The following is a 19,650-nucleotide window of genomic DNA, read 5'->3' as shown; positions in this document are numbered from 1 at the left end:
TAATTAAAATACAAAAATAGACGGTTTAGTTTTGACTTAAAATATATGACTTAAATTTATTTCAAATATTTAATTACTGTCACCAAACTGTCAATGTCAACTTTGTTTGGGTTGCTGAAAACATAATTAATTAAAATTATGAGATTTATTATCAATTATGTTAATAATTATTGTTATATTAATTGATTATAGTCTCAGAATTGTAATCAATTATGTTTTTAGCAACCCAACCAAAGTTGGTATTGACAGTTTTGACAGTAATTAAATATTTGATAGTGATCATTGTTGATTAGCGTTCGAACAACCGGCCCCTAGTGTTTTCATTTCAGATGGCAATCAAAGTGGAAAAGGTGAGACTGTTAATGAGTGTGGAAAATTCTGAGACTTTTGCAAATTTGACATTGACATTGAAAATTGAGAAATTTCTGAGAAACTGCGTGATCATGTCGCTGTCCACGGTGTTTTACAAAACTGTGACGCGGACTTCAGTACATCAAAAAGACAGTACTCAGATAAAGTGCGTTACATGCCCCGCGCACTCTAATAGAAAACATGTAATCGTATTTATTTTCCTTCCATTCTGTCAGAGGCGCTGATGTCGGCATTGTGATTGGTGGAACATGAGTTTTGACAAATCCTGCGCTATCTGTGAATCTGTGTTTAGTGTTCGTGTTCGTTCGTTCGTTGTCGTTCAGTCATTTTATATGGTCGGTTTATGTGATGTGTTTGTGTCACCATAAAAAGCTGATATTCAGTCGTGTTTTTTGATATTTTGTAATCGAGTACCTTTTTAAAGGTAAGTTTTTCTGATTGTAAGGTAGAGATTTTCTGATTGTAGGTACTGTTTATCCAACAGTTTTAAAATACACATTTTATTTCGCGTTTTGTTGTTAGGTCTAATGGCTCCCATCAGGTGTTGTGTGCAGACGGAGGAAAAATTCAACGAGTAAACATATTTAATCCAAATTAAATACTCATATTTCTATATAAAATGTCACATTATTGTATAAATAAATAATTAAGAATCAAAAGTTGTTTGTGTTGTGCCTTTATTGTCCACTTGAATAAAATATTAAATATTGGAAGTAGCGTATGGAGGCTATGATGTACCTAGCATGGAGGCTAGATTACGCCACTCTTCCTATCCAATCAACAGCAAGAACGTTTAAAATTTCACACCTATCATGTCGAAGCTACAGACCACTTATGTGGAGGCCAGATATGTAGTACCCTTCCATTTAACCAGGTGCTGAGATGGCGCTGAAATACGTGACATATTTTTCAAAGAGTAAGATCGCATTCTACCAAATCACACAACACTTTTTTCTATGGTGCGTTATGCCTCTAAAAGTATGTTCGTGAGAAAAATGCTCAATGGCGAAACTCAAAATAGATCTTGGTTGGTTTATTCCAAAGTTAAAGGCCTCCCTTTATTTTTTTTTAAATGAGTGTTTCATCACTGGGCATGGGGTCAGCTACATGGAGAGGAGTAGATGAGAGAGGCAGGGCGGTAAAAACAGCTGGGCCTTAGGGCGCTAGTAGGGGTAAACCCGGGCCTGGTTGAAGTGCCATTAGAAGGCATTTGGTTTCATCCTAATATACCCAATAGGGCTTTTCATTCACAGTCATTTGTTTCGAGCTTCTGTCATATGTCGTTTAATCCGTGTATATTAATATTATACACAGATTATACAACATATGACAGAAGCTCGAAATCGATGAAAAGTCCTATTTAGAGGAATATGATCATGATTAGAGATACCGCTATTGCAATATGTACTTAAAAAGACATCAGGAAAGAAGTTCTAGAATAAAGAGACCTGGTAATAGTCAAACAAAGTTTAAAAAAAAAAGAATGTGTGTGTACTTTGTACGCACGTAGGAAGTTATACTTCTACTACATATTATGTGATTTTTAAGACAATACCAAAAATTTAAAAAAATAAAAGAATAAAACGCACACAAACACATTGAAAAATGCCACAAAGAAAAAATGATTTCTGAACGATAATAATTGTTGGCAAAAATTTTAAATACGCATTTTCTGAAAAAAAATTATATAACAAATATACTTACAATCATAAAATGCATAAAAAAAATAAAAACTTGCATCGGGCATCGAACCCGCGAATTTCGGGGCGCTTTGATTCGTAATCGAAGCCTAGACTCACTCGTCCAATTCCACATTATTTGTCATGTGGAAAAATAGGGTAACTGAACGTTTTACTGTTTGACAGTTGTTTTGAATATAATTAAATTATGTAGTTTAAATGTTGTGGAAGAAAATATTAAAATATAACAAAACAGTAAGAAAACAATATTGATGAAGATTGGTAGAACTTTTGTTGGACATTACATACCTACTAGATAAATAAATCTACGCCAAAAAATCATAATTTAAAAATAAAAATCGGACCTAATTTGGGATTTCTCTCTAAAATCCCCATTCTTGAGAAAATAAATGTACAGTAGAGCGTCGATTATCCGAACGTCGATCAATCGAACGACCGCTTATTCGAACTATCGACTCCCGCGTCCCGCACTCGAATACCGAGCAAGCGTTAGTAATTGACGCTTAAAATATCTTCAATTTTCTTCAATATTGTATCCAAAAATAATTATGTTGTTGCAAAGACTGCACTTTTTTGTTTAGTTGCTAGTTGTCATTATCAAGATATAAATAAATATGTAGGTATATAAATATGGCTTTTATTCACTTGTGGATAAATATGTATGACTATAAATATGTATCAATATATTGTAGTTCGATTATCCGAACACCTATGTCCCCCAATTAGTTCGGATAATCGACGCTCTACTGTATTTCAACCTAATCCAAATGTATAATTACAATATGATTATAATAAAAACTACTTACCAAATTAAAATGAGTTTTCCTTGTCCAAAATAGCCCAAAAGTCAAAAAATATAGGTATATGAAAACTATTTAAAAAGGCAGTATAACTATTAACCAACTTTTGTTTGTTTCTTTTCACACAAATTTTAAAACGCAACAACCATAAATAATCTAACTACAGCTGTGCCACAGCCGCCATATTGAATAATTTTTGACATGTCATTTGAACATCCAATCAGAACAAAGTTATAATGCGCATGCGCTGGGATCATAGGTTTTAACATATAAAAATTCACCCTCGTATCGCCGGTAAAGAAGTATAACTTCAAAAATGAATAAAAAGGGAAAACTTCATATGCATAGTGGCAAAAAATATGTTGGGACACAGATCTTCCAAACTATCAAGGAAATTGAGACAAAAATGTTATTCAAAATCTTAAAAACTTTCCAAAGCACGATTTATGATGAAATAATTTCCCTCTTTATCTTCTTTTTTATCATATAAACACGTTTTAAACTGAAAAATTTTAAAAATAAAAATGTATACCATTTTTATTCATTCAGTTGCGGTGCGAAACCAAAACTGTCTTAATTTTTACTCAGATCAGAGAGTGCAGCCAGCACTCTTATCGACGATTTCACCTCTTGTCAGAGGTTCATCAGAGACTGCATAGGCTGCTTTTCTCCGGCCCAGGTAAAAATTTTCGACATATCTCTCCCACCGCAACTGACGAGATGGTAGTAGGTGCCTAGCGGCATCTGCTAAATAAAAGACTAAGTTTTTCAACCTAATAAAAATATTTGTAAATTAAATATTTTTAAAAGATTTTTAATTTAAAAACTTTGGAAATGGGCCAATAAAGTTTTTCAATTAAAAATCTTTTAAAAATATTTAATTTACAAATATTTTTATTAGGTTGAAAAACTTAGTCTTTTTTTTTTTTTGAAAAATTTTAATATTCAGTACCAAAAAAGAAGAAGCGTCAAAAAGGTATCTGAGATATAAAGCAATTCACATCACGAGATTTTTATTATACAACAAAACATGAGAAAATATACATTTTTTATATAAGATACAATTTTGTGCAATGTAAATAAAAACAACGATTTTCATAACAAAGTAGTTACCAAAAAATAACAACAAAAATATAGTATAATTTTTTAAATATCGTTCGCACAATCTTTTCAATCTCATTTAAATATTGTATGACATTAAATAACAATCTTAATTTAGAATCTTATAAGTTCTATATCGTTTAAGTACTCTTGCTGGCTATGGCTGTTTAATGATCCAATATTCTCATATTTCCTGAAACTATTTTGTTTTCCAAAATGGCACCGGCAGGTATGTCTATTCTGTCACCATGGTTGGCAATAATGATGACAGTACCCTAAAAAAATATACATATTAAATATTAATTTATTAGAGAGGATACTAATAGTTGAGAGGATATATATTAGTTCAGTTTTGCAAGGACAACGAACAACGAACGAATATCAAGAACACATGGAGTTAAAAAAAACAGATTGAGTACATAATTATAAACCAAAGATTCCCCAACGCCATATTCTTGTAGTGCTTATCCTTTTCGGATGTTGGCCACCATCATGGCAATCTGTACTTTGCATACTGCTGCTCTGAAAAGTTTTGTAGTTGTTGTGTTGAAACAAGTACGTAAATTTTTCAGCCAGGAAATCCTTCGCCTTCCTGGTCCTTGTGTTCCTTCTACTTTTCCCTGTAAGATTAGTTGCAGCAGTCCATATCTCTCGCTGTTTCTCATGATGTGACCGAGATACTCGATTCTGGCTGTTTTTATTGTGGTTAACAGCTCTTTTTCTATTTGCATTCTCAACAAAACACCCTGGTTAGTAACGTGAACGTAAAGCCTCAATTTTCTTGTAGGTGGCGTCTGTGAGAGTCCACAACTCAACTCCATATAACAGTATAGGAAGTATATAACATCGTAGTAACCTGGTTTTTATGGGGATTGATAAATCATGACATTTGAACAGCTTAGTCATTTTTTGAAATGCAGATCTTGCTTTCTCTATTCTACATTTGATTTCTAGAGAATGGTCCCAATTTTCATTGACGTTCGTGCCAAGGTAGGTGTATGTTTTTACTCTTTCATTGTTTTAGAATACATGAAATTCAAACTAAAGAAAATAAAAACAGCCACCAAGGCATCTAGAATTAATCTAAGAAGACAAGAAGCTGATCTCTGCCAACAGATCAAAGAACAAAAAATACACAAGGAAGTCCAGAAAATACAAAGACAAGGACAACTTAACGCTACAGAAAAATGGATAGAGTTGGAGAATATCCTGCGGTTATATCATACAATATCAACTGGAGAGCGATAAATCCCCCAAAAGGAAACAAGGGATAACACAAGAAATAAAGTGATTGATATCGGAAAGACGAAATACAAGAATAAAAACGAACAACAATACAAAAACGTAAATAAAACAAACAAAAAATCACAGAAACGAAGGAACTGGCTATTAGCAAAATATGCAGAAATAGGAAGATTGGAAAAACAACATGACAGCTTTAACATAAACAGGAAAATTAAAGAATCAGTTGGCATATACAAAAAAAGAGTTGAAACAGAAGTAGAAACATATTGGACAAAAACAACAAAGTAAGTATAAATACAGACAAAATAAACTGATGGGAAGAATATATACAAGGGTTATTTGAAGACGACGAAAGAATAGAGACAATAGAACCAAGAGGTTTGACCATGATCCCATAAGCCATGGGAACGGATGAAATACCTACAAAAATCTTAACAATCCTAACAGAAAGCCACATTTATAAACTAGTAGAATATTTGAAGAGAAGCATCCATTCTCAAAGTGGTCTCGAGGTGACGAAGTACGAAAACTCAAAGAAGTACCACAAAATGTATATATTAAAAGGTCATACAGGGACGCGTTTCGGCTCTTCACGAGCCATCATCAGCTTAAAAATACAGGAACAAAGACAAAGGACTGACCAGACCAGGAAGGAGAAAGAATCCAGTAGTTTACATTATCTACGGTTCTACAGACTTCATTATTATATCTTTTATATGTCTATATAACCTATAAAAGATATAATAATGAAGTCTATAGAACCGTAGATAATGTAAACTAGTGGATTCATTCTCCTTCCTGGTATGGTAAGTCCTTTGTCTTTGTTCCTGTATTTTTAAGCTGATGATGGCTCGCGAAGAGCCGAAACGCGTCCTTGTATGACCTTTTAATATATACATTTTGTGGTACTTCTTTGAGTTTTCGTACTTGGTTAGTAGAATATTATTCAATGAAATTTATTATACAGGGAAAATGAAATAAAAGAAAAAGATATACTCAACACTATGAAGGCAAGAAAAATGAGTCACATACTACGAAATAAAAAATATGAGTCTATGTGATTGGTTATACAAGGAAAGTGGAAGGAAAAAACAGGACCGGGGAGACGAAGCACCTCTTTGTTGGAAAATTTAAAACAGTGGAATATAAACATAATAATACTCTTCAGAACCGCTGCAGACAGAGTAAAATGGACGGTGATGATCGTCAATGTCATTAAACGATGAGAAACTCAAACAAGAAGGGTCAAACAAAATACATGACGCCACTACATCCTTACGAAGGAGAAGATATAGAGGAGGAGGAGAGTTTCAAATAAATAATGAATTGTTTATTTTAATTTATTCATGGAAGAATATATCTCGCAAACTTACCCTTGGGTAACACATTCTGTAGAGTCGTTTGCTACGCTGACGATGCTGTCATTATCGCCGATTCTGAAGACACTCTCCAAAAGTTACTGCATGTATTTAATACTAAAGCTAAAGAACTAAATATGCTAATCAACAGCGAGAAGACAAGGACCTAGTAATTTCCAAAGAACCGATAAGATGCAAATTGGAAATTGACTCCAAAACTGTGGAACAGGTGAATCACTTCAAATATCTTGGAGCGGAAATAACAAGCTATGGAAATCTCTCAAAAAAGGTCAGAGAACAAACAATGAAAGAAGGATGAATAAAAATCGGGATGCCTGAAAAAAATCGTATGGAAGAACAAATATCTAAATACTGAAAGCAAAGTCAAAATATATAAAACAACAATAAGACCTATTATAACATATGCAGCAGAAACAAGACCAGACACAAATAGAACATTACAAATGATGAGAACACTAAGAAGTATACAAGGCAAAACTCTACGTCAGAATAAAAATTTAAAACATCAGACAAAAACGCGGAATATAGGACATAGGAAGGTGAGTCAGAGACGAAGATATTGGAACAAACATATAAAGAGAATGGAGAACAGCAGACTCGTTAAAACTGCAGAAACGAATAACCCAGTAGGTAAAAGACCACAGGGAAGACCACCAAAACGATGGCGAGAATGCTGGACCTCATCGTCCAGGGAAGACTTGATGGTAATGAACAGGCCCGATCATGCTAGAAAGAAGAAAAAACTTACCCTTAAAGATACTCCTTTACCAAACGTAACATCACCAGATACTGTCAAATGGTCCAACTCCAAAATATCCGGAATGTTGGCGAACCTGGCAAGGAACTGCTGAACTTTGGAGAAGTGGTTGTCGCCCAACTTTACCAAAGGTGTAGTAGGGAACATCCTCTGCGGTGACATTGTCAATGAACCGTTTTTGAAGGTATATAAGTTGCTCATAACGAGGAAAAGATCGGACGTTTTCTTGACGGGCAAGAATCTGCTTCTTGGTACGTTGATACCGATACCACCTTCGAATGATTTCATGGCTGCTCCTACAGCTGTTTCTAGTTGGATTACGTTTTGGCCGTTGTCTAAACTTTTGTTGTTTACAATAATTTCCATGCTCAACAAATCTTCTTGGAGTACCCTGTCGATAGCTAGAAATAAATGTACCGAGTTAAAAATGTCACTAATCTTCAACTTTTTGATAAAAAAGAACAAATCTTTTTCAGCGTGAAAGTATCCGCATAGCATGTTTAAACCCGTTTTTAAGACAATCGTCTCCGTATTACTGATGTTTTTAATGCAGCGCGTACGATATATAAATACAGTTTCCTTTAAATTACAGACTAATGGGGTATTGCAATATATAGTTCGTCTATTGTATCTTTGCAAAAGCATGAAATTATTCACGAAAATTATACTTGTTATACTAGGTCTCTCTTTTACTCACAAAAACTAGATTCGCAAAATTAAGCCACTTGTCCATAGAAACCACAATAACTTACGAGGATCGGTACGTATTTTCGGCTGCAATGCTATTCAAATGGGGATTCATTTTTTTCGAATCCTGAGAAAACTAATATATATTTTTGAAAAACTTAAACGCAGAATGAAAGATTACGTTATTTGCGAGGGCCGAAAGTCCCTGAGAACTTCTATAATGTTTATTTTAATAAGTTACAGGGGTGAAAAACTAAGAGAAAATTTAGTGTGATTTTTATTTTCAAATATCTCATTCAAAATAAACTTTTTATTTATTCTGAGGGACTTTCGGCCCTCGGTAATAATTTAGTCTTTCATTCTGCGTTTAAATTTTTCAAAAATATTTATTGGTTTTCTCAGGATTCGAAAAAAATAAACACAATGCCGTGGTAATATTTTCCAAATCTATCTTTGTCTTACAACGTACTCAGCCGAATATAATATTGTCAGCATATATAGTTAGTCAGACACTGACAATCAGTGACAATTTTAAATATTTGACATCGCATCGGGAATATTTTGTATTATTGATTAAATATTATTGATATATAGTGTATTTGATAAATAATTGATTTAAGACGTGAACTTAATAAAAAGTTATTTATTGTGTACTATTTGTGGAAGATCCAAGCAGAGAATACATCAGGATAATATATTCTGTGATCCAAGTATTTTGTTGTTAAAGATGTTCAAAATTGTAAGCGTTCCATAACAATATATTATTAAAAAATCACTTTAACACTTTTCCTCTTTTCTCGATTGAGTATTAGTTTTTGTTGTACAAATAAATTTTTACAATCACTGAATACATAGTTAGTGAAAAAATTATCACATTTATTAACTGAATTAATAATTTGCAATTATAAAAATAACAGTTATCCAAGAACATTCAAAAGCCATCTCTTTAAATTAATGATGACATTTTCAAGTAGAATGACATTGTAATAATGTTTACATATCCATACCGGTGTGAATTTTACTACACGTAATTTGCCGTGTAAAGACAGAAAAAGTAGGAATACACGTAAAATATTTGCGAATTATGTACCCATAGCCTTAACCAAGGATAAAAAATACGGCATGTCCTTGATACCTTGTTTACTATGAATTTTGATATTTATTTACATATATTGTTTATTTGGTTTTTCATCAGAGGCGGCATCAGAAAAATTTAAAGGAAATAAAACAAATATTAATTATATTAAAATTGAATATAATACCGGTACAACAAGAACAGCTAGAATACAGCAGAATAGCCATAAAAAAGCTAAAAGATGAACAAAAGAAAAGGAGATATCAAGAAGAAACTGATAAGGAGTTCAAAATGGAGGAGAGAAAGAAAATAGAAATGGATATGGAGGTAAAATGGGAAAAATTTAAAGAAGTAATAATGAAGAAAGCAGAAGAGATATGCGGAAATCTAACAGTCAGAAAATTAAACAAAAAGACGGAATGGTGGAATGCAGATATACAGGAAGAAGTGAGGAAAAAGAAAAAGGCATGGAAAAAATAAAATAGTACAAGAGAGGAACAAGATAAAAAAGAATACCAAAAACACAGAAACATAATGAAAGAACTAGTTAGAAAAGGAAAGAAAGAGAGTTGGAAGAAGTTCGGTGAATCACTAAACCAAAATTACAGAGACAACAGATGCTTCTGAAATAAAGTAAGGAGCCTAAGAGGAAAGAAAAGAAAAGAACTCAGAGGAGCAAAAGACAAACTAAAGACAAATACAACAGGGATACTAGAGGTATGGAGAGAATATTATGTAGAGAAATATATGGGCGAGAAAAGTGAAGAAATAGAGACAGAGGGAACCGTAGAACAGACAGCAGCAGACGAATACCAAATGGAAGAAATAAGTACAGAAGAATTGGAAGAAGCGATAAGTAGAATAAAAACAGGAAAAGCGAGCGGAGCAGATAAAATTGATCCCGAAATGATAAAATGGATAGGGAAAGAAGGAAAGAAGTGGTCGCTGGAAATAATGAGAAGCATGGAGAACAAACAAAATGCCGAGAGAATGGGAAGAAAACTTACTGATCCCAATTCACAAGAAAGGAGAAGAATCCACCTGTGGAAACTATAGAGATATATGCCTCTCATCAGTAGTGTTCAAGCTCTATACAAGAATCATAGAAAGAAGATTAAGAACAGAGGTAGAAGAAAAACTTGAAGACGAACAAACAAAACTCAGAGCCAAAAGGCAAACAGTTGACAACATGAGCACACTACGAAATATAATAGAAAAAATAATGATCGGGGAACAAACATATATATGACCTTCATAGACCTTAAAGCAGCGTTCGACTCAGTAGACCGGAAAGTATTGTGGAATACTATGGAGGAGCTGGGAATAACGAGAAAACTATTAGAGATAATTAAAAGTACGTACAGCAGAGTGGTGGGAAAAGTACAAATGGGAGGTAGCAGATCACTAGAATTTAGGATGAACAAGGGGATAAAACAGGGAGATAGCCTAAGCCCACTCCTATTCGTCATAATTATGGATAAATTATTTAAAAATGTAAAAAGAAGAACAAACCACTTAAAAATAATAATAGGCTACACGCACCTAACACCAGTTATGATAGAAGGATTAATGTATGTGGACGACGTCGTTCTCTTAGCAGACAAACCGGGAAAGATGCAGCGACTAACTGATGTATGGAATGAGGAAATAGAGAAAATGAAATTAGAAATAAACATCAGCAAATGCAAGACGATGAAAATAGGTCAGCAGGAGCAGGAGATTGAAGGCGAAACACGAGTATTCTGTAAAGGACAAGAATTGGAGAGGGTGAGGCCTACGAGTACCTGGGCACGATAATATCGAATGACGGAAAGCTAGATCTAGAAATTGCACATAGGACAAAGAAAGCTACGGCGATTAATAATACGATACTGGGAAAACGGGAAATCAGCCAGGAAACAAAAATACATTTATATAATACAATCACAGTACCAACTCTTCTATATGCAAGCGAGACATGTGTCACAAATAAAAGACATGAAAGTGCCATAAATGCAGCAGAAATGAAGCAGCTGAGAAAAATAGCTGGAAAGACGAAGATGGACAGGGAAAGGAACGAAAACATCAGAAACGTGCTGTCAGGAACCAATAGAGAAAAAAATTGAAAAAAGAAAACTGAATTGGTTTGGACATATAACTAGGATGAACGAGAACAGACTAGTAAAGAAGGTGACAGATGCCAAAAGACAGGGAAAAGAAGAAGGGGAAGACCCAGAAAGGGGTGGATGGAGCAGATCGAGGAAATCGGGACAAAGAGAGGGAAAACAGTGCAACAGATGAAGGAAATGGCAGGAGACCGGAAGGCGTGGAAGAAATGGGTAAAAGATGGATAGGTGATACCAAAGTCAGACGCTCTTATAGGGCATAAGGACAACGAGAAGAAGAAGAAAAAGAAGGTTTTTCATATTATTTAAACTTTTATTAGTCTTTGTATATGTCATTGTAACTTTTATTTTCAAACATAATTTTTAGAACGACCAACTCTTGTTCTCTTGATTTGATTACTTCCGGTAAGTATTTATTTTTTACGCTAATGAGACAACTAATATTTTCTAATCTTCAAATTATCATTACATTGACAATGATATTACATATCGACATACGTGTCACTTAATGTTTTGATTTAACTTGTTTGCAAATGAATCATGACGTTTGTGCAAAGATATAATGGAAGAACTATAACTATATTCCTAACGTTATTCCGCGAATAGAACCAAAAACTTGATATTTGAACCAGGGCTTATTTTACCACTAGGCCAGTGAGGCACCTGCCTCGGGCCCGCATTTTAATGGGGCCCGGAAAGATCATCAAAAAATTTTTATTGCAATAAAACAAGATAAATTTGCAAATTTGTCAACTGTGGTCTTAGAACCAGATGAGACACACTTTGAAAAATCTTTCTACGTATTATTCACAGTAGAATCAGAGATAAATGTGAAGAAGACCAGGATGAAACACAATTTGGCTTCAAAAATGGACTGGGAACCCGGGACGCACTCTTTGCACTAAATGTATTATTGCAGAAATGCCGAGATCAAAGGAAAGACGTATTTGCTGTATTTATTGACTATGAGAAGGCCTTTGATCGAGTACAACATCACAAATTAATTAAAATATTAAAGGATTAACGAGTTGATAGTCAAGATGTACAAATCATAGAAAAATTATACTGGCGTCGAACAGCGACAGCTTGCATAAAAAGAAAATCAACAGAAATATGCAAAATGCAAAGAGGTGTCAGACAGGGTTGTATACTGTTCTCACTGTTATTCAATTTATATTCAGATAGAATATTTAAGGAAGCGCTCCATATTTTGGAATGGGGTATGAAAGTTAATGGAATTCTGATAAATACAATCAGATATGCAGACGATACAGTTATTTTAAGTGATGATATGAATAGATTGCAACACCTTTTAAATGCCATTGACACAGTGGGAAGAGAGTTTGGCCTAAACATAAACTGTTCAAAAACAAAATACGTGGTATTTAGCCGTTTGGCCCATCAAGATTCACAGTTATATGTTGATGGTCATATAATTCAAAGAGTACCCAGTTTTAAATATCTTGGTTGCCATATTACTGAACAACTAAATCTAGATAAAGAGATAAAATGTAGAATCGAGATAGCCCGCACGACATTTTTAAAAATGAGGTCATTCTTCTGTACCTAATGATAAATTGCAACTTAAACTTCGAAAGCGCATGATTAAATGTTACATTTGGTCAGTCCTCTTGTATGTTGTCGAAGCATGGACATTAAAAATATCGACCATTAATCGTTTGGAGGCCTTTGAAATGTGGCTGCACAGACGTACACTGAAAATACCATGGACGGCTACTCTGACAAGTGTGGCAGCACTTAAGAGAGCAAATGCTGCCCGCGAGCTGCTTGATAACATCAAATATAGAAAGATGGCCTATTTTGGACACGTAGTAAGGGGAGACCGGTATAATATTCTTCAACTTATTATGATGGGTAAAATCGAAGGACGCAGAGGAATTGGTAGAAAGCAGACCTTTTGGTTGAAGAATATCCGGGAGTGGACAGGAATAAAGAAAGCAGAACAACTATTTAGAAGAGCTCGAGACAGAGACAGTTTCGTCATGTTAATCGCCAACGTCAAGAGGACTTGATAGGGCACGTTAAAAAGAAGAAGGTCTTAGAACAATTAAAAAATTTGATATCAATATTAACTAATTAACTTAATTAATATTATTATTAAATTATATTTAGGGGGCCCGAAAATTATGTAGTGCCTCGGGCCTGATTTGAAATAAAATAGGTTCTGATTTGAACTCTCCGTATAACTTTGCGACCATTGACATACGATTTAACTAATTTTGAGTAATTTTTGCCAAGCTTCGTCATAACTTTTTAACCGGAAATGACATCAAAACCGGAACTGAATATTAGAGCTCGACTTTTCAATACTCTTCGATTGATATATCACATAACCTATATCTGCCACTATAATGTGGCACTTCCGGTTACAACTTTTTAATCGGAAATGATATACAAACCGGAAGTATTTCCGTACTTTACAGTTGCTATTGTTGTTCGTTTTTATTCTTATATTTCCTCCTTTCCGATATTAATGACTTTATTTCTTGTGTTATCCATTGTTTTCTTAGTAAGTAAGTAAGTAAGGTATACTTTATTGTCAAAAAATTTTACCAATTTGTGGACAAAGCTTATACAAAATAAAAAATACAATAAAAAACAAAAAATAATAAAAAACTACAAACAAAACAAAAACAGAAACAGACACCAAGTAAATGGCGTGAGTTATACTACTTAATATAATTTTATAGTTATTAAGTACACATTAAAAAATTAAAAATTTTGCAAACAATATGTATACAACGTCAGAGCAAAAAGAAGGAGAACGAGGAAAAGGGAAAGGGAAAGTAAATCAAAAGTTCTCTGCTGCTGCAAATATGTATAAAAGTACTCGAAAGTAATAATCCTGCAAGTCAATTTGCTGAATTCAAATCGTTTATAAAAAAGTCATTCACTGTATAAAAAGCTCTCTCCAGCAAATAAGCTTTCAATGCCTTGCGAAAAGCGGGAAATGCTGCAATAGATTTGATGTTAGATGGCAGGTGATTGTACATTTTTCTCGAATTGTATAGTACAGAGCACTTAACCAGCTCAGACCGTGGGGTTGGCAGATAAAGATTATTCTCCACGTTTCTACGGGGATAGTTGAGAGTGGGTCTCTCTGGACCTTCTGATGCATGTTTGGGGATTAAACAAACGGATTCAAAAACAAACAAAGAAGGAAGAGTTAATATTTTAAATTTTTTAAATAATTCTTGGCAATGAACTCTGCTATTGAGTCTCAGGGAGTAACGAAGAGCTCTCTTTTGTAGTTTAAAAATACGCTCAAATTGAGTCGCACAACACGTACCCCAGAATGGAAGGGCGTACCGAAGATGAGACTCAAAAAGGGCATAATAAACGGTCCTAGATGTTGACAAATTCATTTCCGTAGCAACTGATCTTAGCGCAAAACAAGCAGAACTTAATTTTTTGTGTAAGGCATCAATGTGCAAGTTCCATTTTAGAGACTTATCCACAATAAGCCCTAAGAACTTCACCGATTCAACTACCTCTAGACTGTTGTTATTCAGTACTAAAGGTTGCATCATACTGTTGTAAGGTAGGACTTTGGTTTTAGAAACGTTAAATAACAGGAGATTCGAATCGCACCACGTTTTAATGGTGACTAGGTCTGTAGCTATGGTATTGCGAAGATCCATAATATCCGTGTTACTCCAAGTAATACTAGTATCATCTGCAAAGAGCCATATTTTACCTTTAATGTTCAGACTAGAGATGTCATTTATGTATATCAGAAACAATATAGGGCCTAGAACTGAACCCTGAGGTACCCCACATTCTAATGGCATGCAAGAAGACGTCTTCGTGTCAACCCTTACAAACTGACTTCTTTTATTAAGATATGATTTAAGCCATTTAAGAGCCTTTCCCCTAAATCCATAGTGCTGTAATTTGTCAGTCAAGATGTTATGGTTTACACAATCAAATGCTTTAGAGAAATCACAGAAAATTGTTGCTGTAGAGTGATTGTTGTTTAGACTGGAGTAAACATGATCGAAAAGGAAGAACATAGCATCATTCGTGCATTTGTCACTCAGGAATCCAAATTGATGTGGAGTAAGCAATTTGTATTTCAACAGAAAAGATAAGATTCTTTGTTTTACCAGACTTTCAATTATCTTCGACAACGTGGGCAGGAGTGCAATAGTGCGATAATTCGAAGCAAGATCTTTACCGCCTCCTTTATGTATAGGAATAATTATCGCTGTCTTAAGGCAGCTTGGAAAAACCCCAGTTTCGAATGACCTGTTTATTAAGGTAGTAAGATGGTTTAAAGTGCAATCAGGTAGAGCAGAAAACATTTTAAGAATGAGGCCATCAGTCCCAGATGACGATTTATTTTTAATGTCATTTATTGTAGAGCGTAGTACACCTAATACTATGGGTGTAAAAAAGAAACTATTTACATTCCTATGAGAAAGATATGAAATCGGATCCTGAGAAGGAGGTATAGTATTTGTTAAATTTTTTGCCACATTTACAAAGTAATTGTTCAGGGTCTCAGGAGAAGTCGGGACTGTGGTGGGAGAAGAAGTCTTATCTCTCAGTTCATTTACGATAGACCACGTTTCCTTAGCAACATTACCTGATTTAGCCAGCCTCGCATTGTAATAAATTTCCTTGGCGGCCTTTATGGCTTTATGGTAAATTTTCTTGTAAAGCCTAACGTAATCATGGAAGGATATGTTGTCCGAGAATTTTTTTAGGTACGATAATGAGCGCATGTTCTTTGCAGATATACGTAGACCTCTAGTTGACCAGGGTTTACGATGTTTAGTTTTGATGGGCCTAAGAGGAAAGGATTCGTATGCCAGACCAGACAATAACTTTATGAATCTAGAAAACTCGATGTCGACATCAACAGAGCGGAAGTCCCAGTCAGTTGTTTGACATAGGTGTTTAAATGTTAGAAACGTCTTTCGTTTTCGTAAGAAATGTCTTTTTGGGGATGTATCGCTCTCCAGTTGTTGTATGATGTTCCTCAGGATCTTCTCTAACTCTCTTCAGTTTTCTGTAGCGTTAAGTTATCATTGTTTTTCTACTTTCTGTTCTTTTAGCCTTCTTAGATTAATTATTCTACTTGTTAATAAAAACTTCGTACTAACGGCTGAGAAAGTAAATACTTGATACAGGTATGTCGTACTGGAAGGGATAATATGAAGCATAAACAACACTTTAAAGCACACATTATATCAAGTTTTCTTAGTCTGTAAGTTACTTTTAAAATCATTATTAAATGTGTAACTTTCTTTCAATTTTGAACTACGATATACAGAGGTTTCTAAATCTTTTCAGTTGGCATCGCACTTACAGATTCATTATTTTATCAAAGTGTCCTAACAAAAATATGTATATAAGTAGTGTTCAACAAAGTAAAATACTTATACAAGTACTACTACATGGGGTCTAGGACGTTTCATCGCCGCCGTTTCGATGCCGCCAGTTCGATGCCGATGCCGGCCGATTCATCGCCAGTCAATTAATCGCTATCTGATATATTTCCGAATTTTCGACAGTTACAATTATTAGTTATTTTTAATATTAATTAGGAATTCTAGGAAATCCGAGATATGATGACGATGAAATGGACTGGCGATGAACCGGCGGCATCGAAACGGCCGGCGATGAACCGGCGGCATCGAAACGTCCCATTCCGACTACATGGTAGCAAACTACAGCCACTTCGATTTGTGATATTAATATCCTGTCGTGGAATATGGTACTACAGGACAGGACAGGGCTTTCTTAGATCTAGAAGTAGGCTTTTAAAATTAGAGAGGTACAGAGGATAGGTGTGCCACCGATCATCATCATCAACGGTGCTACAGTCCTGTAGGACAGCCTCAACCTTCCCAATTATATTTCGCCAGTCCATTGCCAACCGTTGCCAGTTTGCGGCATATTTTTCTAGCACCTTCATCTACACTATCATTCCATTTTAGTTATGACCTACCTCTCCACATACTTCCCACCGGCTGTGATATGAGGATTCGTCTAAGAGGACTGTCCTGCTGTGATCTTGCTAGATCTTCTGGCCATCTCTTCCTATTTTTATGAGAGATAGTACATCTTTATCACCACATACCTGTTGTACCTCTTCCTCTAAATACCGTTTTCACAGAACAGGTTTTCATCTGTTTGCAGATAAACTGCTAAACTTTATAGGAAGTTCTATTGATATTAGAAAAATATTGAATTTTATTTAAACGTACTTGAGAAAATACTCCAATGAAACTTATCAAAGAAGGTTATAATAACAACATTTTTGTGTATCTGACATTGACCTTAGCTGACACTGACTATTAATATCGATAAATAAAAAAAAATTGTAGAAAAATATATCGATACAACAAGTACTAAATTACGTACTACATACTTTTTATGATTTATATAATAATAGTCTGCTATCTCTTGGGACTACGGTATACAAGGAAGGTAACAGGGGCAGTGCTACGCTTCAACCGTCTATAATTACCCCTGGTTTTTACCCAAAGTACTAATTTTATTCAGGCTGAGTCGACCTGGGACCTGTAGATATTAAAAAATATCTAGATATATTCACCATTATATGTATTTGGCACCTAGGAGTTTTCTATTGGTTCTTTGCGGCACGCGACCATATTTCAACCAATAGTCGGCGAGGTGCCATTCACGTATACGGAATGTTATTCGGTGCGAAATTCATATACGGAATGTAAATGTTCGTAAACGGAAAAAGACAACTTTTATTAGAGTCGATTAAAGGGAGATTGCTTTTAAAATACTTGTTAATGTATTATTAAATAAAAATAAAACAGTTATAGCATATGGAGTGTTATTTGGGGCGAAATTCATATACGGAATGTTAAATGTTCGTATGTACATACTTGAAAATTGAATAGCTGAAGCATACCTAAACATACTAAACAACACGTGCAAGACATTAAAAATTCTGCGAAAGCGAAACCTTAGTCAAATTATAAAGAAATAATGTCTCTCAAATCTATACTATTCGCATTATTTCGCACCAAATAACATTCCATATAGGTAATAATTGTTTTATTTTCTTTAATAATACATTAACAAAATATTTTAAAATCAGTCTTCTTTAACTGACTTTTTTAGTCTATGAAAACATTCCACATATGAATTTCGCACCAAATAACATTCCAAATACTATAATTATTGTTTTATTTTTATTTAATAATACAAACATTCAAGTATTTTAATTTAATCGACTCTAATAAAAAGTTGTTTTTTTCCGTCTACGAATATTTAACATTCCGTATATGAATTTCGCACCGAATAACATTCCGTATACGTGAATGGCACCTCGCCGCCTATTGGTAGAAATATGGCCGCGTGTCGCAAGGAACCAATAGAAAACTCCTAGGTGCCAAATATATACACGGAATGTTTAGAGGGCGGCGCTGGAATTCGATCCCCTGCCTTCTGAGTGTAAGTCAGACATTCTACCGCCTGAGCTATCCGGCCCTTTACACTTTTTATTGTGTATACTACGCTTATTTTACTATCTATACTAGGATAGTAGATAGTAAATAAATACACTTTTATAAAAAAAGAACTTTTTATAATACCACGTTTTTATTATTTATAGCGCCATCTTTTGAGAAAAGTGAGAACTAATTTTACCATATAAAATTTAAAATGGCTTAAAATTACAAATAAAACTGAATGCATCCATGTAAAAGCTGTTGAATATTGCATTGTCATCTAATTCTGAGCTATTCTAAATCAATTAAAATCGATTACAAGATTTTCCCGGATAAAGTGACAAAAAAACAGATAAACAACAGACGAAGTATATAAAAACGTGGTAAAATAATAAAACTCTAAAAAAATTTACTTACCATCTAATTTAACCCACAAGTTATTGGTATTGAAGAATTTGAAGGTTTTGACAGATTTAAATTCATCTACGTGCTCTTTGGGTACTTGTGCGATTTCAAGCAGTCTTAATTTCCCTCCGTATTGGATTAAAGTACCACCCTAAAATTTAAAGTCGTGTTATTAAATGCTGATAGCCAAAAGCAGATTTGAAACAAAAATATTAAACTAATAACGAAATGGGGTATTACATATTACATATAAAAGCATTAATTAGCCCAAAAAAACGATGTGAGTGGCAAACTTGGCAAAATTGAAAAATTGTATCTCTGATGCTATAAATCCTAGAAACTTTTGGATTCGTAGCATATAAAAGAGTCTTGCAGACAAGATTGGTCCCAGAAACGGACGAATGATTTCGTAATGGTCGCCAGGTCTTTATGTAGAATAGAGCACTTTGCCATACGGCTAAAAGTATTATTAAAGCTTCTTTATAAGGCAAGAAAATCTTCTATTAGCATGGCCCATCAACTCACCAGACATGAACCCATCGAAAATGTCTGGAAGGGCCTAAAAAG

At 34.3% G+C, this 19,650-nt stretch overlaps 1 protein-coding gene and 1 long non-coding RNA gene across 5 annotated transcripts in view; one reads left to right on the top strand and one right to left on the bottom strand.

The window, feature by feature from the left end:
• The first annotated feature begins 531 nt into the window (after positions 1-531).
• Positions 532-1,031, top strand: LOC126887249 (uncharacterized). Its single transcript, XR_007698997.1, has 2 exons — positions 532-796; positions 895-1,031. It is a non-coding gene; the product is annotated as an uncharacterized LOC126887249 (long non-coding RNA).
• A 2,837-nt stretch (positions 1,032-3,868) lies between these two features.
• The window catches only part of LOC126887247 (UTP--glucose-1-phosphate uridylyltransferase), a 79,705-nt gene continuing 63,923 nt past the window's right edge, over positions 3,869-19,650 (bottom strand). For all 4 annotated transcript variants that reach the window (XM_050654659.1, XM_050654662.1, XM_050654661.1 and 1 more), the window contains exons 4-6: positions 19,096-19,234; positions 7,346-7,755; positions 3,869-4,248 (exon numbers count right to left, since the gene is read on the bottom strand). In XM_050654659.1, coding sequence (XP_050510616.1) covers positions 4,141-4,248; positions 7,346-7,755; positions 19,096-19,234 — 657 coding nt within the window. In that variant the 3' untranslated portion in view covers positions 3,869-4,140. The remainder of the gene's footprint in view (positions 4,249-7,345; positions 7,756-19,095; positions 19,235-19,650) is intronic.

Source organism: Diabrotica virgifera, chromosome 6, assembly GCF_917563875.1.
Source record: "Diabrotica virgifera virgifera chromosome 6, PGI_DIABVI_V3a".
Lineage (NCBI taxonomy): Eukaryota > Metazoa > Arthropoda > Insecta > Coleoptera > Chrysomelidae > Diabrotica > Diabrotica virgifera.
This window is presented reverse-complemented; position numbering and strand designations above follow the sequence as displayed.